Below are 27,971 nucleotides of genomic sequence, written 5' to 3' on the forward strand. Positions count from 1 at the left end.
GCCACTGGGATTTGTTGTGCCAGACACCCGTGTGGAGGGAAGGGAGCTGTTGTTATAACTCTGGGCAGCCAGGTGGCCACTAGTTCCAGGGAACCTGCTAGGGTCAAGACTGGGTGGTGGGCGGCACCTATGGCTCAAAGGAGTAGGGCGCCGGCCCCATATGCTGGAGGTGGTGGGTTCAAACCCAGCCCCAGCCAGAAACTATAAAAAGCTTGGGTGGCACAGGAGGGCCAGTAGCTGCACAGGCTCTGGCTCAAGGTCAGAGCCACATGTTTCCCGTGAGATGGCGAACCCTGCTGCTCCTCCCAGTTCCCTCGCGGTCCTTACATGCTCAGTAGGAGACAACAGACCACAGGAGCACATCTTGCTTTTTAATTAAAAAGTAGAACTTTATTTCTTCAGATGCTCAGGTTTGCCCAAGGAAACCCAGTGATGACAGTCACTTTGAGGGCCTCCCCTTACCCACTGTGGACAGAGATCAGTCAGTGGATGGCAGCTCTCTGGGCCTCTGGCCACTTTCTTCTGTAGGGTGATGGCAGCTGTGGGGCAGATGGGGGCCCTGCCTCTTCCTTAACTGCAGCTGTGGCTTTTGGGGTGTCCTTGCCCTATAACAAAAACACCCTGGTGGGGTCTCAGGCATACCCAGCCAAACCTCAGAGGCAGTGCTGAGAGAGATGGGGACCAAGGGTGAAGTTGTGTCAACTGCCCACCTGTGGGACTGACTGTCCTGACAGCCCACAAGGCTACACAGACCCCCTGCCAGGTGGTACCCTATCCCACCCACCTGCTGCTCACAGCAGCCGCCTCCGCTTCCTTGGGTGCCGAGCATGCCGGGTTCTGAGTACATCCAGGTCGTCGACGTCTAGGTTGGAGGGGGCAGAGCCCTCACCAGAGTCTAGGGCCTGCTAAAACACGAAATCCAAGCAGGGGAAGACAAGTGACCACCAGCCACAGTGGCAAGAACTGGCCATGGTGATGGTCTAGGGAAGGGGGTCCTCAAACTGCAGCCCGCGGGCTACATGAGGTGGTGTGATTGTATTTGTTCCCGTTTTTTTTTTTCCCCCCGTTTTGTTTTTTACTTCAAAATAAGATATGTGCAGTGTACATAGGCATTAGTTCATAGTTGTTTTTTTTTTTAAACTATAGTCCAGCCCTCCAACGGTCTGAGGGATAGTGAACTGGCCCCGTTTAAAAAGTTTGAGGACGCCTGGCTAGGGCATACACCCTAGAGCCATGATGTGAGCTCTGGCTTCCCATTGTCCTCTTGTCTAAGCAGAGCCCTGGCCGCCAGTCTGCTTTCCTGAGGGGCACCATGCAGTCCTGGGGGGCTGTGCAGCCCACTCACTGGGACAGCCCTAGAGAGGGAGGCAGGTGTGCTCCCAGCTGCTGGGCCCACAGGCACAGCTGCCCAGACTGCCTCAGGTGGGAAGGCAGGAGCCACTTCCTGGGAGCTCTCAGCAGCTGCTGTGGTTCTCCAAGACCATCCCCCAAGTTGCTCCAAGTGGTAACGGAGAAGGGGGCCTTGCTATGGGCTCCTGTGGTGCAGCCCTGGAGGATTTAGGGACATAATCCCACATGCTGCTTATTTCAGGCTTCTTGGGAAATACAGAAAGCAGTTTTGCCCAGAGCTTAGAAAACTTGCCCCATATGCAGTCAGGAAGGTGACACATGAGGGAGTCTGGGCCCCCTGAAGTGCAGGGACACAGTCGCTGCCTTACGCTGTGCTGACAGTCAACCCAGCAGTGTACACCTGTGTGCCTGACCCAGGCTGATGGGTTGCCTAGGAGCAGTAAGGGCCCCCTTCTCTGTCTCCCACACTGCCCCAAACAGAGGGACAACTTCTGCACAGACTACATGCAACAGGAGAGGTCAGAGCCAGCTTCCTCTTCCTGAGGAACTCAACAGCTAGCACTGCTGCCCGCGACTTCCGCCTGTCCGCCACCAGCTCTGGGCACGCCAGACACGCAAGGGTAGGAGAGGGTGCTGCTGGGGAAGTGGAGCTGCAGCTGGAAGCCACCATACCTGAACAGGGCTTGCAGCTGCCATGGAGCCTCCCTGCCCATGCTTGTCTGCAGGCTCCGCCTGGCCTAGGTCCTCGTCCTCACTCTCTGAGTCCACCCTCGTGGCTGCTGCTGAGAGGGTGGTGGGAACGCCATGCGGGGGCAGGGTGGCCAGGAATGCAGGGAAGGTGAAGGCTGCCAGGAACCGGGCTTTCAACAGGAGGTATGCAGGGTTGTCCCAGAGCTGTCTCCGTACCAGCCCGAGAGAGGTCTGCAGGGTTCCTACCTGAGGCTCAGCCTCACCCCTGGCTGCTCCACCAGCCACCAGGGAAGTGGCCTTATGCTCCAAGGCCTTCTTATGGAGCAGGAGGCCGCACAATACTCGCAGGCTGCACATTGCAGGGGGCTGGTAGGGCAGCCTGCTCCCTAGTGGGGGTACACACACCCCATGCTGTCCCCGCAGCCACTCCCGTGTAGCCACCTCACTGTCCTGGGAGATCAGGCTCAGGTCCAGGGAACCCTTCTCCAGCCCAGGCTGAGGCCCCTTGGGCTCCCGTGTCCCTGAGGGGTACCCCAGCATCCCTCCTGGCTCACTCCTGGAGCCAGCACCACCACAGACAGGCAGCTGGCTGGACTGAGGGGTCTCTGCTTCAGGGTGGTCAGCCCGGGGAGGTGTCCTGGGCACACAGGCCGTATCACCATCCACTTCTGCAGGGCTCTGTGACAAGGAGTGTGTGGGAGAAGCCAAGGGGCCTGTACTGGAGGAAGGGTCTGGTCTTGTGTCCATACTGGCTCTGGGTCCCTGGGCTGTCAAAGTCTCAGGCGGGGAAGGCAGCACAGTCACTGGCAGCCCTGTGGGGTCAGGGGTCGCTATTGGTCTAGGAAAGCCCACCACAGCTGGCACAGACACAGGAAGCAGCCCCTGGGCTGTGAGCACCCAGCTGACAGGCAAAGGGACATTGGCTGCCACTTGTGGCCCAACCCTGTGTGTCAGGCTGAGGGGCCGCATGGGCACCTGAGTGGGGCTGGGGGCTGCAGGGAGGAAGGGCAGTGCCTCTGGCAGGCCCTGCTTACGGGATGTGGTAGGGGCCTGAGATTGTCCAAGACCATTCAGGTGGCAGCTCATGGGGACCTGGCCTGGGCCCAGGGCAGGGGCCCCAGATGGAACCCCACAGGGTAGGGTTTGCAGTGTGGGAGATCCCTGGACGTTGGTTGCGGTCCCAACCCCTTGCTGGGAGGCAGAAGTACTCAGACTGGCCACTGCAGAGACCCCCAGCCCAGAGGGTGCTAGGTTTGAGATGGCAGAACTGGAGACTGAGGGACCATGGGGGCCTGGGGGAAGGGGGGCCTGGAGGACCACCGGTGGTGAGAGTAGCAGCCGAGGCGGGAGCCCTGTGGGGCCCTGGGCTGCCTTCCTGGCACGGGCCTCCCGAAGCCGCTTCTCCCGAAGCAGTTCTGACACGGTCTTGGGTTTGGGCCGAGGGCCACACAGAGAAGGTGGTGGCACCTGATGGGGGGCACGCTCTGCCCGGCAGGACCCCAGCCCTCTGTTCCCTCTGTGGGTGGCAGTCTTTATAGCATTCTGAACTGTTGCATCTGGTAAAAGGCAGCCTGCAGGGATGACAGACCCCGGAGCTGAATGTCTGAAGGGCCCATGTGCTAGGCATCAGTTAAGAGCTTTGGACATGGGGGCCTGGCCCAGATCTCCCTACTCAGGGTATCCCAACCCTAACACCCCAGTCACAGCCAGGGCAGTGGATGTTCTGGCCAGGCCAGCCTCTAAATTTTTTTTTTTTTTTTTGAGATAAAGTCTCACTTTGTCAGTCAGTATGAGTGCCATGGCATTACAGCTTACAGCAACCTCAAACCCCTACATCTTGAACATCTCTGAGAAATCTGAGACTATTGGGGACCACGGCTCCCTACTCCTCACTTGACAAAGCATCACCCCCGAGGAGCCCAGGCCTTGCACTGTCTGCTGCAGGGGCTGTGAGCACACTAGCAACGCCAGCAGGGGCAGCCCTCACTCAAAGCGGCCCCGCTCTGGCCCCTGTGCCAGGGAGGCCTCAGGCCCAGCAGGGGCAGATAGGAGTGCCAAGTCTGCCTTTTATCTCTGTGTGTGTGGGGGGGTGTTCAAATGAGACCCCGTTACTAGGGGCTACGGGTCACAGAGGCTGGTCACGCCTTTCCCCAGCAAGACAGACAGAAGTGCATCAGCAGTACCTGAAGTGCCCTGGGCGCTCGGAGGTGCCTGAAAAGGAGAGGACAGGAGAGGACGTCCCCTGTGGGCTTGGACCACTTCTCCCCACACCCAGACCATCTCTTGCCACTTCCCCTGCAGGGGGGCAAGGCTAGAGTACTAGAACTGGCGTTGCCCTCTCCTTGGACGACTTAGAGGTCTTGTGCCTCGCACTAGTTGCAGCTCCTCCCTGGGGGCCCTGGAGCACACTCCTCTGTGGGCCGAGGCAGCATAGGGTTTGTGGGGAAAGGCAGGGGGCTGAGGGCTCCGAGGCCTGGGCCACAGCACAGAGCTGCATCTGGTCCTCAGGCCAGGACACCATTTCTTGCCCCCTGCCCCAGGTGACAGGGCTCTGGGGCGAGGCTTCTCATGGTCTGAGTTCATACAAGTTTGGTTTCTGGAGCAGAAAGGCAAGAACCAGGCACCCCAGCAGATGGGCCCTATGGTTCCTGACTACTGCCTGGGCTTATGGGGAGACAGGCCAGGCAGGTGAGACATTTCACTGTCAGTTCAATCTGTACTACCTTGAACTCCCTGGACTCTCTAAGGGATACAGTCCCTGCATGGCAGCCACGCAGATGCCTCCCTTAGAGGGGGCACAGCAGAGTTGGCTGGGGGGCCCTATCCCTCCTGGGAGCCCATACCGTATCAGGTAAGGCAGTGCTCACTCTTGCTTCTCACCCCAAGTGCCTGCTACCTGCAGAAGATGCGGTGGGGTATCCTGAGGTCCAGCCTGGAGCAGCCTGGGAGGCTGGACCTTCCTCTCTCGAACGACCTCCATGCAGCCAGCAGTATCGATCTGGAGCAGCTAAGGGGAGGGACACAGGGATAGCAAAACCCCCTGTCCTCCCAGGCTACACCCTATGGGGCTGGGTCATCAGAGGCCTTAGCTGGAGCCTGGAGCAGTCTGAGGACTATGCTGGCTCCCCCTGAACCCCAGCCTTCCCGTCCTCCAGATGTGGGTGAACCCCAGCCTTCCCATCCTCCTGACGTGGATGAACCCCACCCTTCCTCTCCTCCTGACATAGATGAACCCCAGCCTTCCCATCCTCCTGACATGGATGAACCCCAGCCTTCCTGTCCTCCTGATATGGATGAACCCCTAGCCTTCCTGTCCTCCTGACGTGGATGCTGACTTCTGCTTCAGGCATCCACTGTGTTCTGAGTTTCACCCCCCTCATTCCTTCATTCATGCCTGGTCCCAGCAGCTCTCACCCCTCCCAGGACACTGTTTAACCAATGGTGGCAGCGAGTGCTCAACAGCCAGCTGCCCCTTCCACCTTCGTTTGCTAACAGGTGTGAGCCACAGGGAAGTAAGTTTTTAAGAACTGGGAGCGGTGGAGGGTTGTACTTTAAGGAGTGAACCTACTGCCAACTCTGAGACTTCATACACACACAGAGCAAAAGAAAACAAAGCTCTGTTCAGGCCTCACCTGAATGAACAGGGTGAACACCGGAGTGCTGGTCAGGTGCGCGTGCTGCAGCTGCCTCCTGAGGCCATCGGCTGGGGGACAAAGGCACATATACAAAGTGGCTCCACTACCACAGGGGCCCAAGAGCCCTGAGGACTGGGCATCAGGCAGGTGTGGGAGACACAGCCTCAGAGCTGGCACCATATGACCACCACTGGACAAAGGGCAGTCCCTCTGAGCCCTTCACCACCCAAAGAACCCTAAATCCAGCTGCCCCCGTGCTCAATCCATGAAGAACACCCAGGACCCTGACTAGTCATCACTGAAACCTTTGGGGACAGGAACCTGGCCAGAGCTGTGGCACATCCCAAAGGCTTCCTGCTGAGGCCACTTCCCCACTGTGCTCTGAGCAAGGCACATTTCCTGTCTCCATGCCTGGCCTCCAGGAGGCTCCCAAAGGAGCTGGAGGAGTACCGTGGGTCGGTGCTGCAGCAGTCGTCCGGGGAGGCTGCACACTGGGCAGGACGACATCACCCACCCAAGGGGTCACGGCCAACAGAAGCCTGCGGTCAAGGAGCCTCCGGTGCAGAACATGTCTCCAGCGCTGCCGTCCATTCCGGAAGGTTCCACGCCACAGCTGCCGCATGTGGGACCTGGCCATGGTATTGCCAGGGCTGGCCCCCAGAGATGAGCTGGGCAGAGGCGGCTGCCTTACCTTCTCTTTCTGCAGGGAGAAGACACATGGACCTTCCAGCCAGGCTCAGCCCCTTGGAGCGCCCCCACTTCCTTCAGAGCCTGGGGAGGGAAATGTTCAAACCAGAGCGAGAGCATGCAGGCTGCAGCAGGCCTCACCAGTGTGCGGCTCCAAGTGGCTGTGTTGGTCCTGAGCACCCTCAGCACGGTCTCTAGGGGCACCTTCTTCAGAAGTTTCCCATCCTGACAAAGGAACTGGGTGAGGCTGTGTGGGAGCCCCTGGTGTATGAGGCCCTAAGCCATGGGCTCCCCCATCTGCTGCCATAGACAGCTACTCGCCCCAACTCCAAAGCATAGCCACATGCTATGCAGGAACAGTCCACTGTGAAAAGCATGGGGTTCCTTGCCCTCACCACTTCCTCGGGCCAAGGGCAGGCTCCACAAGTGTGCTCTGCCCAGCTCCCTTGGGGCTCACTGTCCCCTCCCAAAAACTCCCAGGAAAGACCAGCCTACTCAACCCAAAGGGCTACTCTGGACACAGTCAGAGCAGTGCTGGTGCCCAGGGGGCCCCAATACCCCACAAACCAACCAGGTCAGGCAGACTCTTGGCTGGAGAGGTCAGATCCCAGCAGGTGTGCAGAGGCCCTTCATGGGAGGACCTCAGTGACTCAGGAGGTTGGGAGGAAATGGCTCCTTCCCGCTGCCTCTTCCTCCCTTACCCTTGACTCAGGGATGAGACATTTCAGAAATGCCTCCAAGTCCAAGTCTTCTCAGGCAAGTCGGGGAAAATGGAGACTGCCAGCCTTAGCAGAGAAGGCTGCTGCCTAGGACACCATTTTCCCAAACCAGCTAGAACCAGAATATTCTGATGAGCAATGAAGGGGTGTCAATCTATACCTGGGGACCTGGCTGGTGGCCAGGCTGCCATACTGTCCCTGAGCACTAGCCGTGGTGCCCACTCCCTCCTTTTTACACACTCTGGGGCACATCCTGGGGCCTACCTTGAGGGCCAGCCCCTCTGAGCTCGCTGGGTGAGTGTCCGCTGAGTGTGAGCACTGCACACCCCTCAGGGCAGTGCTGTTGGTCCTGGAGGGAGCCTGTGCCTGGCTCACCTCCTCACCTGGAGCTTCCTTGCCGCCAGCTTGGGTGGCACTGGACCCCTGGGGATGGTCAGAGGAGGCAGCAGGGTATCCTGGGAAGCCTCCCATTCTTCCTCTCCAGGCCTGGCTGGTGCTCTGTCTGGTAGGAACCCACAGATCCATGTCCGGCACCACATACTGTGGGGATAGTGGCACACTGCCACACTCCTGGGACTGCTCCAGCTCCGCCTCTGACTCCTCACTGCTGCTGGTGTCTCTGCTGCTGCCACCACTGGTCTCACCACTACTAGAGCTGGAGCTGGAGCTCCACTGGGGACGGCGACGGGGTATCCGCCGCCTCCTCTGCAGACTCTGCTTCTTCTGAGGGGAGGAAAGGGCTGCCTGGAGGTCTCAGCTACATGGGCTTACTGACAAAGGACAACAGGCAGCAGGCAGGCAGCTCTGCCTCTGAGGAGCAGCTGAGCAGGACTCCTCTGGGCAGATGGCAGCTGTGTCCAGGTTGGGTCTCCCTCTGCCCCTGGCCACCTAGGGCCAGAAAACATACATCCCTCTCTCCCTTTCAACCACCCCCGCTCCCATATTCTGCCCAGTGGCTCTCCCGTGGCAGGGCCTTCTGTCTGACTTCAGGTAAAGCTCCAAGACAACCAAATGTCTCACCCCAGTCATGACCTTCCATTTGCTTAGACACTGGGAGCCTGACCGATGGGGTAGTTCAGAAGCTATTTTTGCCCAGTGACCTACAAAAGCAAAAACCACATGGAAATTGCTTCATACAAATCAACAATCTTTGATGGCACAAGTTTATCTGCTTAGTAGGAAGATTCTGCTCCCAACTGAGCTTGCTATTTTCTAGACGACCTGCTTGGGGGTCATGAAAAAGAGGCTTCCTGTGTACCCTCATGCTGCCCAGCCTGCACCTGGGTTGGACTCCTGCGCACCTATAGCTCTGCAGCCCGATCCGCAGTGGCAGCCCTTCAGGGAAGTGGGGCAGATGCATAGCCAAAGAGGAAGAATTGCCCGCTTGTACACAAACGTGGCCCTTGTGCATGTGCCCCATGTCTAACCAGATGTTTCTTTCTTTTTTGCCAGGGCTGGGTTTGAACCCGCCACCTCTGGTATATGAGACTGGCGTCCTACTCCTTTGAGCTACGGGTGCCACCCAAACCAGATGTTTCTAATGACTTCAGTTTTCTCTCAAGGCAACGTGGGCAGGAGGGCAGCCAGTGCACGGCGTTTGCAGGACAGCTGGACACAGAAGGCATAGCCCTAGCATTCCATGTGTCCTGGGACCCAGCAATCCCACAGCTAGGATTTATTCTAAGCAGACGGTGCAAATATAAGCAAAGATTTAGCTATTCAGCTCATTCTAGCCCTACAGCAAAGGGTGGGAAATAATTTAAATATATGTGGACAGGAGGTTGGTTGAATAACCTGTATACTGCTCATTAGGAAAACAGTGCAGCCCTGGGATACAGCAGCAGCAGGGCAGACAACATGGACAGAAGGAGGACTAGCTAGTGACACACTGTCAGGTAAAACATACTCGGTTACATAATGAGTCAATTTTTAGAAGCTGCCTCTTCCTAGACAATCACAGAGGACATGGAGGGAAGTGTTCACCAGTAACAGTGGTTATCTCTGGGGATGAGTACATCTGTACTTCTACATTTTCTATAATTAAAATGTTCCAGTTTGTAGTACGGGGATAACTGCTGTCTGTCAAGAAGTGAGGTGGGAGAGAGCTGGTCACAGGGAGGCAGCCTGGGATCAGGGCAGACCCCAAACCCCCAGTGGTGTCTGTAAACTGGTACCACGAACTCCCTGTAGTAGAAACTGGAAGAGCAAGTGAATCAACAACTCACCGACACCGTATTTTTCTATTAAATCAAGTAACTGTTCCTCTTCTTTTAAATTCCATCGTCCCTTTTTCAAGCTGCAATGCAGTCTTCTGAGATACCTGAAAAGTGGCATGAACACAAAGACAGTTTAGATGTGGAGACACCTTCTACTACCATCCTGCCTTCTGCAACAGGTTTCTTAGATATGACACCAAAATCACAAGCAATAAAAGAAAAATACAGATAGGGGCGGCGCCTGTGGCTCAAAGGGGTAGGGCGCGGGCCCCATATGCCAGAGGTGGCGGGTTCAAACCCAGCCCTGGCTAAAAACTGCAAAAAAAAAAGAAAAATATAGATAAACTGGACTTCATCAAAATTTAAAACTTTTATGTTTCAAAGGACACCATTAAGAAAGTTGAAAGAAAACACATAGTTGGGAGAGAACGTTTGCAAACATATCTGACAAGGGACTTGTATCTAAAGTATATAAGAAACTCTTACAAGTCAATAAAAAAATGAGCAAAGGGTTCAAACAGAAGTTTCTCCAAAGAGATACACATACAAATGTCCAATAAGCACATGTAAAGATGCCGAACATCATTAGTCGTTAGGAAAATGAAAAAAATCACAACCAGGTGCCGCTTTGCACCCGCTAGGAGGCTGTAACCCCAAAGACAGTGACGAGCTTGGTGAGAAGATGGGACTCTGGCACACTCGCACACTGCTAGTGGGAACATGAACCAGCTCAGCCACGTTGGAAAACAGTCTGGCAGTTCCTCAAAAAGTTAAACACAGAGGAGCCATGGGACCTAGCAGTCCTGCTCCATGGCTAGACCTGGGAGAAATGAACAGCTATGTCTACGCTAAAAAATGCAGATGAATGTTCATAGTATTCTCAAGGTTCATCCATGCTGTACCAGAATTTGCAGAAATACAGTATTTACTAGGATTTCATTTCTTTTTAAGGCTGAATAATATTCCATTGTTTGGACAGATAATATTTTATTTGTTCACTTGGCAACAGACACTTGGGTTGTTTCCGTGTTAGAGCTATTGTGAATGACACTGCTGTAACGTTGCTGCACAGACACATTTGAGCTCTAGTTTCCAAAATTCTGGAGGGTTTTAGATGTACCACTTTTCCTGGGTATGATTCTGTGCTTAACTTCTTGAGTAGCCAGCACACCATCTTCCTGAGTGGCTGTACCTTTTTACGCCCCCACCAAAACGACAAGTGCTCTAGTTTCTCCACATCCTCACCCACATGGTCAATCTTCCCTTTTTTTAGATGGGTCATGCTCTGCTGTCCAGGCTGGAATGCAGCAGTGCCATCACAGCTCACTGTAGCCTCCAATTCTGGGGCTCACGTGACCCTCCTGCCTCAGCCTCCCAGAGAGTTAGAACTACAGGCACCAGCCACCATGCCCACCCCAACTTTTAACAGCCATCACCCCAATCCGTGTGTGGTTTTGACTCACGCCTCACAGGGACCAGTGAGGCTGCATGCCTTTTCATGTGCTTACAGACAGGTGTCTGACTTCCCTAGAGCTGTCCACTCAAGCACGGCGCCCACTTTGAACTGGACTGTTTTGTTGCTGAGTGGGCTTCTTTGTGGGTGACCAAAATGTTTAAACAGACTGTGGTGATGGTCGCACAGCTCCACAAGTGCACTGAATAGATGTGCTTTATCTCAGTGAAACCACTTTCAACAACAGACAAGCAGGAAAAGGAGGGAGGGCATCTGCTGTCCATCACTGATCTGGAGAATTCAGATACCACGGGTCAGGAAAACTGCTGACCAGGATCCCCCATCTCCAGTGCAACCTGATCGTGTTCCTGGCAGGAAGGGATAAAAACGAGCCATATATTCTTCCTACATCAGTGTGTCACTCCTGGCCTCTGTCACCTAGCAGCTGCCATGGCCTATGGGAGAGCAAACCTCACATGCATCCAAGCGAGCCCCTCCCTCACCCAGCGCTGACCAACTCACCGATCTCGGCACTGGGCATCACTCCTACCTGGCACCTCTTCTCGGATTTTAAACCAATCCTGCTCCCCATATTTGGCAACAGCTTGGAGCAGCTTCTGCAGGAAAGGACAGCAGAGTATCACGGCATCTCTGCAGATGCAGCCATAACCTCCCCACCCTGAGCTCAAAGAAGGGACATCAGAGGCACAGCAGCCACTTCCAATAGCCATGTTCAAGTGCCAGAGACCAGTTCTCCTTGGGCCCAAACTTACAGCATCTTCCTCTGGGGCCCAGACTCCCCTTTTCAGGTTAGGATCCAAGCTCTTGGTCCATCGATAGATCAGCTGCATGGAGTCTCTCCCTTCCATGTAGTAGACAACTGTGGAGAACATGGGCCTTGTGGGTGCCTCCCACAGTGGTCTCTAAGGACAGATGGGCCTTCTGGGGACCAAGACACCCACCTCCCACAGTAGACACTAGGACCAGAGGGGCCTTCTGGGGACCAAGACAACCACCTCCGAGATGGGTCACATAGAAAAGGTCACTCTGACCACAAAGAACCCAACTGTGGGGCAGCTGGGTTGACAACACAGCCCCTTACACTTCTGTCTCTCTCAGCCCCCAGAGAATCATCCCTGTGGGTGTGTGCTTTCATGTAGGTGGGCATGGGCCTCCAGGGCCCTGGGACAGCAGAGCGCTCTCCCTGTGGGGGGCGGGGAGGGGCAGGAGGGTCCTTACTTCTGCGGTAGGGGATGTGGCTCCCGACACGCATCTCCCGCACCAGCTGGGTGAGCATGCGGTCCTCCTCCTCTGTCCACGCCTTGCGCTTCAGGGCTTTGTTGTGCTGCTGGAACTTCTGTAGGCACTGGAAGGCGCTGCGGCCAGTCTTTCCGAGGCCCAAACAAAAGCAAGTGCGTGTTACTGGGCTCTGCCCTGGGTGCTGAAGGACATCCAGACCTGGCTCTGAGTGCTCCAGTGGACTGGCCATACCCGTCTGTGAACCCAGGCCCTCCCCCCAGCAGGATCCCGTGGTGGGGTGGAAGGTACCTCAAGCTGCAAAGACACTGAACCGACTAGATAGGACCAGGAAAGGCCAGTTGAGAAGGAGCTTAGATATTTACATTGATATTTTCTAAGGAAAATTCACAACAGTTAACTCACATGACACCAAAACTACTGCAAACTCAAATACTAGCTAGTAGGAAGCTCTTGGCTGGGCAGAGTCTGTGGGAAAAGTGTTGTCCTGCGTACTGAGTTGCTAGCACTTTCTCGCTCATTCTTGAGCTCTGAGGTCTCCCTCTGCAGTCCTCACTTAGGGCAGCTGGGAGGTGAGGGTGGAGGAGGAGCTAGGATGGCCCTTGCTGCCCATGCCTGGGCAGCGCCTTGTGAGGTAGTGCATGCCCCTGAGTGTCTCTCCCAACCCCCTGCGTGGTTTGGCTCAGCAAACCAACCTCAGTGGACATGGTAGACATTCTGCCTGAATCCTTCCCCTCACTCATCTCCTTATGGCAGGAGTCCTCAAACTTTTTAAACAGGGGGCCAGTTCACTGTCCCTCAGACCATTGGAGGGCCAGACTATAGTTTTAAAAAAACTATGAGCAAATTCCTATGCACACTGCACATATCTTATTTTAAAGTAAAAAAACAAAACAGGGACAAATACAATCACACCGCCACATGTGGCCTGCGGGCCGTAGTTTGAGGACCCCTGCCTTATGGGAAAGGGATTCCCAGGACCTTATCAGTATTAACTGAACCTTCTCTCCTAAGGCAAGTGCCTACATGACAAAGGACACTTGGAGATGGAAATGGTGTCACTCAGCTGTGAGCTTTTGGTTCTGGGGCTTTCAAACTCTTCAACACAGGGCTCTCCAGCACCCGCTCACCACAAACACAGCCACCACCTCTGGGCAGTATTAGCCACAAAGTGGTCCTTCTAGGCACAGGATGTGTGGACATCAGCCCATACAGGCCCTCCGTCTAGGCAGGTATACACTCAACTCAGGGTGGTGGCTCCCCATCAGTGAAAATAAAAGACCCTTCCTCATGCCAGTCCCATCTGCCAGGCAGCCACTGGTCAGCAGCAACAGGCCATGTGGGATCAGGAAGAGCAAAGGGTCAGACAGAGGAGTCTTGGAGCTGGAGCCCTTTGTGGGGAGCAGAGAGCAATGGTGTCCAGTGCAGCTACAGTGAGTCTGCCCAGGACTTAGACTGGCTCTGATAATGACTGAAAATGAGTCCCAAAAAGAAAAATCTGGCGTGGGGAAATCGTTGGTATCTCGCTTTTTCTTTTTTGAGACTGAGTCTCACTTTGTCAACCCCGGTGGAGTGCCATGGTGTCACAGCTCACAGCAGCCTCCAGCTCCTGGGCTTAGGTGATTCTCTTGCCTCAGCGTCCCGAGTAGCTAGGACTACATGCACCCGCCTCAACGCCCAGCTATTATTGTTGTTGTTGTTAGAGTTTGGCTGGAGCTGGGTTTGAACCCACCACCCTCAGTATATGGGGCTGGCACCCTACCCAGTGAGCCACAGGCACTACCCGGTATCTTGCTTTCTAATATTAATACAAAATGTGTCTGATTATCTGTTAATGAGGAAAAAATAGCCATTAATGGAATGTAAGATACAATAGAATTTTCAAAATTCACAGGAAGAATATCTGGATTCAGACTTTATCAAGCCAGCAAGACAAGTGGAAGGGAAAGAGGAAGCCACAAAGTAAAATGAAGACATAAGGGACAGTGGCCAAGAACACCTGAGTCCACAGCCCAACACGAATGGCCCGAACCCAGGGACCAAGAACACCTGAGTCCACAGCTCAACATGAATGGCCCGAACCCAGGGACCAAGAACACCTGAGTCCACAGCTCAACATGAATGGCCCGAACCCAGGAACCAAGAACACCTGAGTCCACAGCCCACCACGAATGGCCCGAACCCAGAGACCAAGAACACCTGAGTCCACGGCCCACCACAAATGGCCCAAACCCAGAGACCAAGAACACCTGAGTCCACAGCCCACCACGAATGGCCCGAACCCAGAGACCAAGAACACCTGAGTCCACAGCTCACCACGAATGGCCCGAACCCAGAGACCAAGAACACCTGAGTCCACGGCCCACCACAAATGGCCCAAACCCAGAGACCAAGAACACCTGAGTCCACAGCCCACCACGAATGGCACGAACCCAGAGACCAAGAAAACCTGAGTCCACAGCCCACCACGAATGGCATGAACCCAGAGATCAAGAAAACCTGAGTCTACAGCCCAACATGAATGGCCCAAACCCAGTGACCAAGAACACCTGAGTCCACAGCCCACCACGAATGGCCCGAACCCAGAGACCAAGAACACCTGAGTCCACAGCCCACCACGAATGGCACGAACCCAGAGACCAAGAACACCTGAGTCCACAGCCCACCACGAATGGCACGAACCCAGAGACCAAGAAAACCTGAGTCCACAGCCCACCACGAATGGCATGAACCCAGAGATCAAGAAAACCTGAGTCTACAGCCCAACATGAATGGCCCAAACCCAGTGACCAAGAACACCTGAGTCCACAGCCCACCACGAACGGCCCGAACCCAGAGACCAAGAACACCTGAGTCCACAGCCCACCACAAATGGCCCGAACCCAGAGACCAAGAACACCTGAGTCCACAGCCCACCACGAATGGCACGAACCCAGAGACCAAGAAAACCTGAGTCCACAGCCCAACATGAATGGCCCAAACCCAGTGACCAAGAACACCTGAGTCCACAGCCCACCACGAACGGCCTGAACCCAGAGACCAAGAACACCTGAGTCCACAGCCCACCACGAATGGCCCAAACCCAGAGACCAAGAACACCTGAGTCCACAGCCCACCGCGAACGGCCTGAACCCAGAGACCACAAACACCTGAGTCCACAGCCCACCACGAATGGCCTGAACTCAGAGACCATGAACACCTGAGTCCACAGCCCACCCTAACCCAGAGACCAAGAACACCTTAGTCCACAGCCCACCACGAATGGCCCGAACTCAGAGACCAAGAACACCTGAGTCCACAGCCCAACACGAATGGCCCAAACCCAGTGACCAAGAACACCTGAGCCACAGCCTAACACGAATGGCCCAAACCCAGTGACCAAGAACACCTGAGTCCACAGCCCACCACGAATGGCCCGAACCCAGAGACCAAGAACACCTTAGTCCACAGCCCAACACGAATGGCCCGAACCCAGAGACCAAGAACACCTGAGTCCACAGCCCAACACGAATGCCCCGAACCCAGTGACAAGAACACCTGAGTCCACAGCACAACTGGAATGGCCCGAACCCAGAGACCACGAACACCTGAGTCCACAGCCCACCACGAATGGCCCGAACCCAGAGACTAAGAACACCTGAGTCCACAGCACAACCGGAATGGCCCAAACCCAGTGACAAGAATACCTGAGTCCACAGCACAACCGAAATGGCCCAACCCTTCCTAAACAAAATCAGAGCCGGGCAAGTGGGGGAAAAAACAAAACCCAGCTGTATCCTGCCTTCATGAAAACACCTGAGAAAGGCAAGTTTTAAAAAGGTTGAAAACAGGGTGGTGCCTGTGGCTACAGGAGTAAGGGCGCCGGTCCCATATGCCGGAGGTGGAGGGTTCAAACCCAGCCCCGGCCAAAAACCGCAAAAAAAAAAGGTTGAAAATAAGGGAAGGGCATAAAAAGGGGCAGGAAAATTTAAGTTAAAGCAGCAATGGCAATATTTTTATCAGAAAGGTGAAATTTAAGGTTAAAAAGATTGAGGAGGATAAAGAGATAAATGATTGTTTTAAATAGTGTAATTTGCCAAGTAAATAACAATCATAAAGTTACATGTACCAAACTACATGGCAATTAAATACATAATTTCTAATACTGGTACATGAGGTCATATCCAATTTACATCAATATAATCTTTCATAACTGAACAACTTCAGGGAGCAAAATCCAACAGAATAACCCACTCAATTTCACAGGCTTCCATAGACTCTCAGGCCCTCAGTATGGAGAGTATACTTTTCTCTTAAAAGCAGTTTTGGCAAATTTAGTTTCATCAACTACAATCAGGTGGTCTGCCATTAAAGAACAAAAACAGGCTGGGCACAGTGGCTCACCCCTGTATATAATCCCAGCACTGTGGGATGCTAAGGGAGGTGGGTTGCTTGAGCTCATGAGTTCCAGACCGGCCTGAGCAACAGTGAGACCCTTTCTCTATTAAAAATAGACAAACTAGCTGGGTGTAGTGGTGGGCGCCTGTAGTCTCAGCTACTTGGGAGGCTGAGGCAAAAGGATCACTTGTGCCCAAGAGTTTGAGGTTGCTGTGAGCTATGATGTCATAGCACTCTACTCAGAAAGACAGAGTGAGACTATTTCAAAAACAAAACAAGCCCAAAAAACAAGATACATTTTTAAAAAGCAGATTTTAAAGATCATGTTCCCAGATGACATTTCAATGAAATTTGAACTAAAGCACTGCAAACAGAACCCCAAGAACCCTAACAGATAAACTTAGGTTCAAAAGGCAATAACTGAAATTGCAGACACCTTTGTATCTAAAGCGTGTCTCACACCAAGCTGTTCTCTAAGTGCAGTCTTAAGTGCCTTCATTATTAAAGACAAGAGGTCCAAGTACAGAGCTCAGTCCTCTCCTCAAGCAATCAGAAAAATGACAAAAGTACTGAAAGGAGGGTGGCGCCTGTGGCTCAGTGAGTAGGGCACCGGCCCCATATACTGAGGCGAGTTTGAATTTGGCCCCGGCCAAACTGCAACAAAAAATAGCCGGGCACTGTGGCAGGCACCTGTCGTCCCAGCTACTAGGGAGGCTGAGGCAAGAGAATTGTCTAAGCCCAAGAGCTGGAGGTTGCTGTGAGCTGTGTGACGCGACGCCACGGCACTCTTACCGAGGGCAGCAAAATTAAACGCTTGTTTTTTTATTTTTATTTTTTGGCCGGGGCTGGGTTTGAACCCACCACCTCCAGCATATGGGACCGGCGTCCTACTCCTTGAGCCACAGGCGCTGCCATCTTGACTTTTTTTTTTTTTGGCAGTTTTTGGCCAGGGCTGGGTTTGAACCCACGACCTCCTGCATATGGGGTTGGCGCCCTACCCCTTTGAGCCACAGGCGCCACCGAAACGCTGTCTCTTAGAAAAAAAAAAAAAAGAAAGGAAATGTGGGTGAGAAGCAAAGTCTCACCACTGCACTAGAAGGTCTGCAGGAGCATACCGGAAGGGGTGGAAGGGGCATACTGTCCAGGGCAGCAGGCCTGTGGCAGACAACTAGGAGTGGCTGGCAGTGGCTCTGAGGGTGCGATGGTGAGCCCTTGGGGACTCTGCACATACCCAGCCCACCTCCCCTCCAGGACCTACATGCGCTCAGCTCTCCTCAGCCCCTGGGCTCCACACCTGCTCCCAGTTCTTACCCCCAACTCCTCCGCCACCTTCTGCCACTCTAGGTGACCATGTGAGGCTGCGATCACCTTCAGCTGCTCCACTTCCTCCCCACTCCACTCCTGCTTGTTGATGCTTGGGTGCTCGTAGTTCTGCCAGAACTTGCGGATCTCTTCTGCGCCACGGCCACCTTCAAACTGCCCAAAAGACAAACTCAGCCTTGCAGGGCTGCCCACCCCAGGAGCACCCCAGACAAAGCTCCAAACTGAGCCATCACTCTGTCAGCTGGTGGCTTCCACAGTGGGAGGTGATGAGAGCCTCTGTCTGTCTCCCTAGGCCTTGCGCTGCCAAAAATGCACATTTGGTTCCAAAGGCAAAGCCAAGAGCCTTTAAAATCATCCATCTCAGAAAAAGAGAGGCACCCGCATCAACAAGGGAAGGCCCCACGAAGCCCCTACTGCTGAACATGCACTCCTCCACGGAGTGGAAAGCTGGGGGGGTGGTGGGGCCTTCCTGCCCAGCTCCAACCCATGCTCCACTCCTGAGGGACAGTGTTATAGGCTGCATGGGGCTCCAGCCTGCTCTGACTCACATTAATGTTGGAAATCTTCTCCCAGTCATGGCTGTCCAGCCTGTTTCCCAGCAAATCCTCCTCTGGGAGCTGGCTGAAGGGACAAGGGCATTGTGTCATGCCTGGCTGATGGGCTCTTCCCTGGGGCCTCCCGGAGACCCTATCTCACTTGATGCCTTTGACTTCCTTTTCAGCTTCCTGAATCTGCTTCTCCAGGGCCTGTCTCTCCAGCTCACCGCACACTCTGCTCTGCTTCTGGTGCAAGTACTCAAGCCTGCAAGGCAGCGCAGAGACAAGAGGGCTGGGCTGGGATGCACACTCTACAGGGGCTTGAGCTCCCCTTCTCCAGGGCTGCATTGGGCAGGGCTAGTCACTCCACTCAACTTAGCAGTACAGAGTTACAACCCAGAGTTGGTTTGAATTCTGAGGATGCCTTGGCCTCCTCACCCACAGGGGGAGCAGTGGCAGCTGCCACTGGCTTCAGGCTGCAATGGCTGATGATGCAGGTGGGAATTCCTCATCATTCAGAGGCTGCCCACACCTATGCCCAGCTTCCCAGCTTCAGTGTCCTAGCTCCCAGCCCTGTGCCCAGGGTACAGAGGTGGAGATGTTTACAGACATCCCAGCTTATGCCAAGCAAGGAGGCCAGAAGCAGCTTCTCAGGCCTATGGTTGTGGTACAGTAAATAACCCCCTTCCTAAAACAAGCCAGGGAGGGAAAGCCAGCTCTCCCATAGCCTGGGGACCCTCTTGTCACCACCACAAATCCTGACCATGCACATCAAGCTATAAGGTGCTGTGGGCCCTAAGGGCCCTTGGCCTGGCCATAGTCCTCTCAGTGCCCAGAAAGGCTGTCTGAACCTGGCTGGTTCCAGCCTGAAGGCACCCACCTCTGTCTCTAACCCTCATGGCACCACACGGGAGTAGGTGGGGACCTTCTTTGCTATTGAGGGAGTGACCAATCCAAGCCAGGCCCTGTTGCTCTCCTGTGTCTCCCCCAGTCATCCAGACCATGGCACCCCCTGCAGCACTGTGTAATGCATTTTTATCTCACCCCATTAGCAAACACATTAAGCAGGTTTCATGGACAGTCCCTATTTCATAGGGGGAAACGTAGGCCCAGAGAAGTGTAGCTGAGCCACACAGCTAAGTGCCTGACCCCCTGCTCCCCTGTGGCCCATGGTGCTAGCCGCCTCCTTTAGTGGAAGGAGCATGAAGTTCAGGTACAAGCACCTGCCAGCTGCTAGGGAGGGTGCCAGCTAATCTGCACCTATGCTGAGCCCCAGCTGTCAGCGGCCACTTTTGTGCTGGCATGTGAAGGCTGTTTTCTGCATCTGTAGACTTACTTGAGTAACTTGGGCTGCAGCAGACGCTGTAGGCGGTCGCTCACCACCGACTTTCTGAGTAAGGCTTTTTCCCAGCTTTTCCCTGAGGAGAAATAACCAGGATGTCACTGGGAGGTCTGGCGTGTTCCCCAGGAAGCATGTTGTTCATTGAATCACCTCTAAAATCCTAGGCACCACCGTTAACTTCCACTTTCAGAGGAGAAGAGGAGGGAGTTATGATCTGATGCCCTCTGGATGTCTCCATCCAGAAACACAGCTCCTCTGAGGCCTGGCACAAGCTCTGGGCAGGGCCTGCTTGAGCTGAGCACTCAGAGTCAAGGCAAGGAGAGACAGGAAAAAGTAGGGTGGTGGCCCTGGACTGCCCCTAGTGACCAACATCCTTTAAAGGACTCTGCTCAGCTGGAAAAGGCTGGAGCTCAAGTGACCAGTCCCAGTTGAGAGAAGGCCAGGTGTTTAGGAGGTCACAGCAGAGAGGTCTGAGAGCCATGGCACAGCCCCAGGAAGAGGCAGGGCTGTGGGGAAGGCCTTCTGGGTCCCTGAGCTCAGTGGATGCCAGGGGCCTGGCCTGGGCTCTTACACTTGGTCACGAGGAGCTCTTCGAAAGCCTTGATCCCCTGGGCAGCCTTCTCCCGAGTTTCCTCGTTGGCAGGAGGCCCCTGTCAGAGCACAGTGGTACGACATGAACAGACCTGTGTGCTCACCTGAGAGGTCCCACATATGCCCTCTTGGGCCCACACCTGGACTCAGGGCCCCTCCCTTGTGGCCTCCTGATGCACTTGACCAAGGCAAGGCCAGACACTGGACCTCTAGATCTATAGTTGCTGCCACATTGGTGGCTTTGGGGCATGAGCCAACTGGCACAGGCTAGGCTCAATGTCTCCATGATGGTCGATGAGGTCAGGGCTGTAGCTGGCAACACTGGGATGTACACAGTGAGACCTACTGACCATCTCACAAGGAGACACTCCCTATAGCTCACCTGCAGTAGAGGTCAGCTCGCCTCCCCCCAGGGAGGCCTTAACATTTTTTTTTTTTCTTTGTCACCCCCTGGTAGAGTACCATGGCATCATAGTTCATAGCAATCTCAGACTCTTGGGCTCAAGTGATTCTGTTGCTTCAGCCTCCCAAGTAGCTGGAACTATAGGTGCCTGCCACAATGCCCAGCTACTTTTAGAGACAAGGTCTTGCTCTAGCTAGCTCAGGCTGGTCTCAAACCTGTGAGCTCAGGCAATCCCCTCACCTCAGCCTCCCACAGTGCTGGGATTACAGGCGTGAGCTCACCACACAGAGGCCTTGACTTTCACCAGAGATGAGGCAAAGTTTAAGGAGGTGGAGAATGTTACCCCAAAGAACCCAAGAGAATTCACAACCACTCAGCAGACTGTGGGGAGAAGAGCTCCCTCCATTGGCCACTCACCACTCCGGTGACCTTGTCCTTGAAGTATGGCTTCATGAAGTGCCCTACGTACATGTTTGGGGGCAGGCTCTTGCTGTCTTTCACCTTGGGGCCTTTGGGCCCAGACAGATCCCACATGATCTCTTCCTGTGATAGATACAAGGGCACACCTATAGGTAGAACAACAGCAACTCCCCTTGTACAAAAGGAGACCCTGGGTGGAAGACAGGCAGATAGCCGGGGAGCTGGTCCTAGGAGTCTGGCTTATTCGGAGGTGTCGGCACCATGAAGGGCTGTCACCCAACTCTACCTGTTGCTCCCGGTTCTGGGCCAGCAGCAAGCTGACCTCTGCCAGCTTCTCCCGGATGACTTCCTGGTAGACCATGTTCAACTGTAGACAGGTCTCTGGGTCTTCAGGGAGGGTTTTATCCCTGGGATCATCCTCATCATTGCTGCCTTCAGTCCACCTCTCTTCTTCCTGGTTATGAGCAGGAATCTGCATGAGGAGATGGGGTATACAGACATTGTCTCATGTCTGCAGCCCCAGTCTTGAGTCCATGCACTGGGGGACACTCTCGGCCCCAGTCTTGAGCCCATGCATGGGGGGACACTGAGGTAGCTCTGGAATGAGACCACCCAAATGTGGACCCATGAAATGAATGGAGGGTGGCAGGGCCATGCTCATGTCTGGGAGTAGAATGTGTCCCTCTCAAAGTGGACACATGGATATCTCCTAACCCACAGCACGAGGTAGCCCAGGTGCTGGGAGTGTCTGGGTGAGGAAACCAGCAGCTTCCAACTATGGCAGTGTCTCTATAAGGCCTACACCAGCAACAAGCCATGGTTAGGATGATCACATGCAGGAGCAGTCTCTGGAGGGCCACCAAGGGTGGGGATGGTCAAGATGCCCATCTGCTGGTGACACTTCCAAAACTATACAAGGGGGGCTGCATGGCCACTAAAAACAGGAGGTCACTCTGTACCTACTGACTTGGGAAAAATGTAAGCAAATTGTAAAAGTTATCCAAAATAAACAAAAACAGCTAATGATAACTGGTATACCTGGGCAGTTGCCAGGTGCTCTTATATGTGAACTAAGTTGTGCTGTGACTGTCCCCATTGTTCTGGGGATACTGGGGCACAGTGAGGCAAGCTATGAGGAGCAGGGTCCAGGCACACGCCTTGTTGCTTTCTGTGACAGACTCTCACACAAGACACGCCCATATCAATTTATGCTTAAGAAAAAGCCAAGAGGCTGTTAATAGCAGTTATTTCTGGAGACAATTTTATTTACTTTGAGACAGAGTCTCACTCTGTCACCCTGGGTAGAGTGCCAGGGCTTCACATACCTCACAGAAACCTCAAACTCTTGGGCTCAAGCAATCTTCTTGCCTCAGCCTCCCAAGTAGGTGGGACTACAGGCACCTGCCATAAGGCCTGGCTAATATTTTTTTTCCTATTTTTTAGTAGAGATGATGTCTCACTGTAGCTTAAGCTGGTCTCCACCTCCTGAGCTCAAGTGATCTACCCATCTTGGCCTCCCAGAGTGCTGGGATTTCAGGCGTAAATCACCGTTCCCAGCCCAAAGACAATTTTAGTATCAACAATAAATATAGTAGAACCTCTGTAAGTGACCACCCAAGGGACTATCACACACTGGTCAACATACACATGTGGTCAACATAAGGAACCAGGCCTGCTATACTGATACACACATCTGGTGCATGTCCAGTCTGTGAAAATCAGGTCACCTTAAGGAGGTGGTCAGTGTAGGGAGAGGGCCAACTATGGAGACTTTACTGTACTTGGTGGTCTCTCTTTTTCTTTCTTTCTTTTATTTTGAGACAGAGCCTCAAGCTGTCGCCCTGGGTAGAATACTTTGGCATCACAGCTCACAGCAACCTCCAACTCCTGGGCTCAATCAATTCTCCTGCCTTCACCTCTCAAGTAGCTGGGCCTACAGGCGCCCGCCACAACGCCCAGCTATTTTTTGTTGTAGCCGTCATTGTTATTTGGCGGGCCCGGGCTGGATTTGAACCCGCCAGCTCAGATGTATGTGGCTAGCGCCTTAGCCGCTTGAGCCACAGACACCGAGCCTGGTCTCTCTTTTTCTATAACACACATCCTCCCAGGATACTTTGGAAGGTGGGGGCAGGTCTGACCTGGGACCACAGCCAGGTCAGGCTAGTATTTACCAAGACTGGGGGATGGGCAGCGTCCAAGTCCTCACCAGGCAGCGAGTCTGTCAGAAATAGAAACAGTGTTGGTTACCCAGGCAGGAACAGGGAGCCAGCATGGCCCCCACTGTCTCCTGGGCAATGCACACAAGGAGGGTCTGAGGCCCCATGGGCTTAGAGGTGATGAGAGAGCCTCAGGGTGAGATTTGTGAACAGTCTCACTCTCCCTTCCTGATGGGGTAGGGAGGACATCTGACTGAGGCAGGGTCAACCTGAAAAAATGCTAGCCCAATACCAGGTGCCCCTACCCACACAGGGACAGAACTAGAGTTCACTAGACCATGTGTGCTGTCTTGTACCAGAGAGACAATGGAGGAAGGTTCTACAGACTATGGATGGTCCCGAGGGAGCTCAGCCAGTCAGAGGGGAGGGCACAGACACAGAGGCTCTGACTACAAGAGACAGAAGGTCCCCCCCCAGAGCCACCCTGGGCGCAGGGAGAGATGGGGAGTAGAATGGGGTGGGGGGGGCTATAGGCAGGTCTCTAATCAGAGAAGCACTAGTCAGGGTTTAGGGAGACTCATGGGGAGGGAGAACTTGGGCCTCAGGATCCCTTTAGGAGCTACTGCATGAGACTCTGGGGTATGAGTAGCACTGACTGTATGGGCGGGGCCACAGGCTAAGCTCTGGGCCCAATCATTCTTAGGATGGGACACCACAAAGCCCAGCACAGGGACAAGGCACGTTCACCCTGAGGACCCTTTCCCCTGCCTCTTTCCAGGCAGCAGAGCAGGGCGCAGACACACCACCAGTGGATGTGACAAAGGAGGTCACCACCATTGGCAAAGGTGGCACTGTTATGAGCCCTCGACCTGGGTAAGGGCTGAGGCCCATGTTGGCAAGAAATAGGGCCCGGGCCAAACAACACCAGCACATTTTACTTAATGGGGCCAAATGGGAGTGAAGGCAGCACAGCAGTTCTTACCAAGTAGGCCAAGTGCACAGCAGCTTACCTGCTTCAGAATCTGAATCCAGACTTGATTCTGACACTTCCATAGGGACCCCTGAGGAGCTGGGATCCAAAATCCTCTCCAGCTCCTTGATCTCCTTTGTGATTCTCTCTCTTTCCGCGTCTATATCCATGACTTCTGCCTGCCTCCAAATCACACTAGAGGTCAGAAGCCAAGAGTTCTCATCTGGCACACAAGCCTGCAGATAATAGCAGACGCCTGCTCCAGGACAGGTACCAAGCTCCCCAGACAGAGATGCACACCCTCCTGCACCCCATGTGTGCTGCTCTGCACTCTGCCAGGTACCAAAACCCTGTGAATGTCTCTTGGCCACTCTACGGCTATGATCAGCATAGGTGGAGTGGATGGACGCTCATATGATCCGACTGCTGGGTCTCTGCTCCCACACACAACACAAAGGAGAGCTGGTCACCCAGTGCAGAAGGCACAATGTGCAGGGACAAAGTCCCTAGTGAACAAGGACAAAGCCCACAGTCCCTATGAAATCTAAACCTATGACCACAGCTTTAGGCATATCCTTCTGTCTCATGGCATAGAGCTGGACCCACGGAGGGCATTTGACAACTGTCCCCTGGAACACAGGCTGACCAGGTGACAGGCACTAATATCACTGGGAAATAAGCTCCCCAAAGGCGAAACTGTTCACTGCTGCACACACCCCACCATCTAGAACAGCACCCGGCACACAGCAGTGTCTGATTCAACAAGCACCCGCTGATCTGGAAAGCCTCAAAGAGGAAGGAAGCTGGGAAGAGAGAAGGGTGGGAGAATAAGGCACTAACAGAGGAGATTCCAAAGAACAACAAATTCAGGAGCCCAAAACAACACACAACAAAATGAAGTATCCTCCCCTGCCCTTGGCAGGAGCTCTCCCTCCTGGAGGCTCTGATAGAAGCCACACATGAACGGGATAGAACAAAGGAACCCTGCAACTGGCACCATCAGCTGCCCCAGCAGCAGCCCCTCTTTCCTGCTCTGGAGTAATCATTTACACCTGAAAGGTTTCTAAGCATATAAAGTGAACTCAGCTAAAAGCCAGCAGATGTGCAGACCTAGAGGAAACCACTGACAGGTTCAAGGCTGCCATTTCCTCCAGACAGGCCAGGGAAAGTATATTTTGCTCTGGAAGCCCAGCCTTAAAGGAAAAGGCAACTTGTGTTTTGAAGACAGCTTCATTTTTACTTCGTTCCTTCACCCCTTTCCCTTGCTGCTCCTTGAGAGTAATGGCCAGTAGGAAGGAGGTCAGAGTCATAGTCCAAGTCCTGAGCTTTCTACCTGGACCCCCCACCTTCCCGGTGGGTGTTCACGAGGGGCTGCCCACCAAGACGGTGGGTAAATGTCAACCCAGTCTAACCCCAGATCCTGAGGCCCCACCGCAGCCTCAGCGCTACCCAAAAAGGCCAGGCCTCCGCCTCACCACTGGCCCCCAACCCAAGAAAGCCATGGATACCGGGCGTGGGGGAGAGGGGGTTAAAGGCGCTAGCTTGGGAGACAAACCGGCCCAAGCCCCGTGTTAGCTGTGAGGGCAAACCCGTCTCCTCCACGCTTCAGGCGCCACGCCTGTAAGATGCGAGTGTCCGACACGATCACCGAAAACACGGGCTGCAGGACCCGGAGCACGAGGGCGTCACAAATCCCGGGCCCCGCGGACTGAGAGGACGGCTGGAGGGAAGGGCAGCCGCGGCCTGCGCCTCGCCGCGTCCGCCCCAGGCGGGAGCCGCAGTCTATTCCCAGCCGAGTGGCTCTCCGGCTGGAATCCACACCAGCCCAGCCCGGCTTTCTGGGTCTCCACTCGACAGGGTCGTGGCCACGCCGGATCTGTTTCCAGTCGTTGGTGGCTCCCCGACCCCCTCCCCCGGCCTCGGCTGTCGGTTCCTCGGGACAGCAACGCCCACCCCGCGCGGGGAGAGCCCCGTGGCTGCCGGCACCGCCCAGCGCCTCACCTGCCAGGCGCGCCCCTAAACCGCTTGCAGCCCACACCGTCGCTGGGGCGACCCTCACACGGCGCTTCCGGCGGCTGCGGGACTAGAGATACGCACCGGAAGTCCCGCCTCCAGAGGCGCGGAGCACGCCGGGATAGGCGCTGCGGCCCGCAGGGATCAAGGAGAGGCCGGCTGCTCGGTGCTGCCCTCGCGCGGCCGCTCTGGGGACCGCCTCCCGCACGTCCCGGGCGGGAGAGCCCAGCCGGAACAGATACAGGCAGGCCCTCGGCTAGCTTGGTCAGCGGATTACGACGCGGCTCCCACGAAGCCCAACGAGGCAAGGTAGTGGGGGCAGGCTCTCACTGGTTATGTAATCTTCAGCAGTCCCTGGACCTCTCTGTGGCCGTTTCACCCTCTGTTAATGAAATCTCAGGGTTTGGTTGGGCAAGCAACGAGAGGGAGTTGTGCGAGGTATTTCCCGGCCCCAAACGCGCAGCACCGCCCCGGCCGACGGTCTCCAGCTGGTGCAGGAGACTGAGCACCAGCCGGGTCCAGTCGTGGGCCCGTAGGGTGCGGGACAGGAGCCTGCAGCTCTGCCTCCTGTGGCTGGGAGCACTGTGGGGCACGTCTGGGATGCTAGTGCAGCTGGGCTTAGGGAGACGTGGGGCTTAGTCAGCGGGAGAACTATCAAGGGGTTGCCCGGCCGCCATGGAGGTGGGCTGGACTCCCGGTGGCAAAAGGCTACAGCCAGGTAAAGCCAAGCCCAGAGTTGGGGATGGGTGTGAAAGCAGAATTGAGATGGAGCCATGAAACTGTTGATCCCTCAGTGGTCACTGAGCCTCCTGCTTCATTCCCTGCCTTGTGAAGGGACCTGTCCTGGAGGGGCATGAAGCTTAGAGGCAGAGACAGACCTTACATGAGGCGGCATGAGTTTTACTTCTAAGCTTTTTGAGATGGAACACTTCAAACACACTGGGAAGAACAGTGTAACAAACGACTGTGTATCCACCCTGTCCTTGCTTCACCTGGAGTCACCCTAGTCGCCTGCTGGAGTGTAGGGAAGGCACATCAGAAGGTGGCTCTGGTGGCCACCCTGGTGATCAGCTTGCCATCCTCCCACCCCATGAAATGCCATCTCATCTTAAGGGCCCTGGAACAGGTCTACAGCCCAAGACTCTTCCAGCAGCCCCAGCTCTGCTGCTCTAGTCTTCCTGACACTACCCTGTAGACCAGTGGTTCTCAACCTGGGGGTCGAACAACCCTTTCACTGGGGTCACCTAAGATCATCCTGCAGATCAGATATTTACAATTCATAACATAGCAAAATTACAGTTATGAAGTAGCAACAAAAATAATTTTATGGTCGGGGGTCACAACATGAGGCACTGTATTAAAGGATTGCGGCATTAGGAAGGTTGAAAACCACTGCTGTAAATGCAGGAGAGACTCTGGTTCCAGCACGTTCCCACCACACCACCCTGCCTGCAAAGACAGGTGAGGTGGACCATGGGGCAGGCTTGAAGGCATGCTCAGCAGAGAATCTGGAAAGCTCTGACCTTTTCCTGTAGTCAAGGCTGGAGAGTCCAGTAGTGTAATCATCTTGCTTGAAAATTAAACCCCATGATCTCAAAGAATGATCTGATGCTAGAATCCAAGCCACCCAACTCCAAAACATGCAGCGTGTGAATCCCACACCTATCACATGTTGAGCATGGTCAGGCCAGGCAGTAGTGATCTGTCTATATCCCTAACCCACAGATCAAGGACTTGAAAAATTAATCTTCTAGCACAAATCACCAGTTAAGAACAAAACAAGATGCAGACCCTGGCATTGAGTGGCAGTTTGATTCTCAAGCATTAGGAGTT

The 27,971-nt window shown here is 54.5% G+C and overlaps 1 protein-coding gene across 4 annotated transcripts; it reads right to left on the reverse strand.

Annotated features, from left to right (window-relative positions):
• Positions 1 to 364: 364 nt before the first annotated feature.
• Positions 365 to 26,232, reverse strand: SNAPC4 (small nuclear RNA activating complex polypeptide 4). Of its 4 annotated transcripts, XM_053557810.1 has the most exons (24): positions 26,127 to 26,232; positions 24,166 to 24,361; positions 23,171 to 23,217; positions 21,286 to 21,471; positions 20,997 to 21,122; positions 20,157 to 20,235; positions 19,580 to 19,661; positions 18,404 to 18,508; positions 18,256 to 18,328; positions 17,696 to 17,860; positions 11,990 to 12,137; positions 11,524 to 11,630; positions 11,273 to 11,367; positions 9,307 to 9,401; positions 8,102 to 8,181; positions 7,346 to 7,804; positions 6,504 to 6,587; positions 6,126 to 6,375; positions 5,673 to 5,743; positions 4,937 to 5,047; positions 4,224 to 4,251; positions 2,023 to 3,611; positions 785 to 905; positions 365 to 605 (listed from the first exon to the last, which is right to left on the reverse strand). In XM_053557810.1, the coding sequence occupies exons 2-23, from the start codon at positions 24,293 to 24,295 to the stop codon at positions 792 to 794; spliced, it is 4,224 nt and encodes a 1,407-aa protein (XP_053413785.1). In that variant the 5' UTR covers positions 24,296 to 24,361; positions 26,127 to 26,232; the 3' UTR covers positions 365 to 605; positions 785 to 791. The 4 variants fall into 4 exon arrangements, with proteins under 4 accessions (XP_053413785.1, XP_053413794.1, XP_053413776.1 ...); XM_053557819.1 differs by lacking the exon at positions 26,127 to 26,232 and having other exon boundaries at positions 785 to 902; positions 24,166 to 26,106; XM_053557801.1 differs by lacking the exon at positions 26,127 to 26,232 and having other exon boundaries at positions 24,166 to 26,105.
• Between the last annotated feature and the right edge of the window lie 1,739 nt (positions 26,233 to 27,971).

The sequence above is a fragment of the Nycticebus coucang genome, chromosome 2, assembly GCF_027406575.1.
Source record: "Nycticebus coucang isolate mNycCou1 chromosome 2, mNycCou1.pri, whole genome shotgun sequence".
Taxonomy (NCBI): domain Eukaryota; kingdom Metazoa; phylum Chordata; class Mammalia; order Primates; family Lorisidae; genus Nycticebus; species Nycticebus coucang.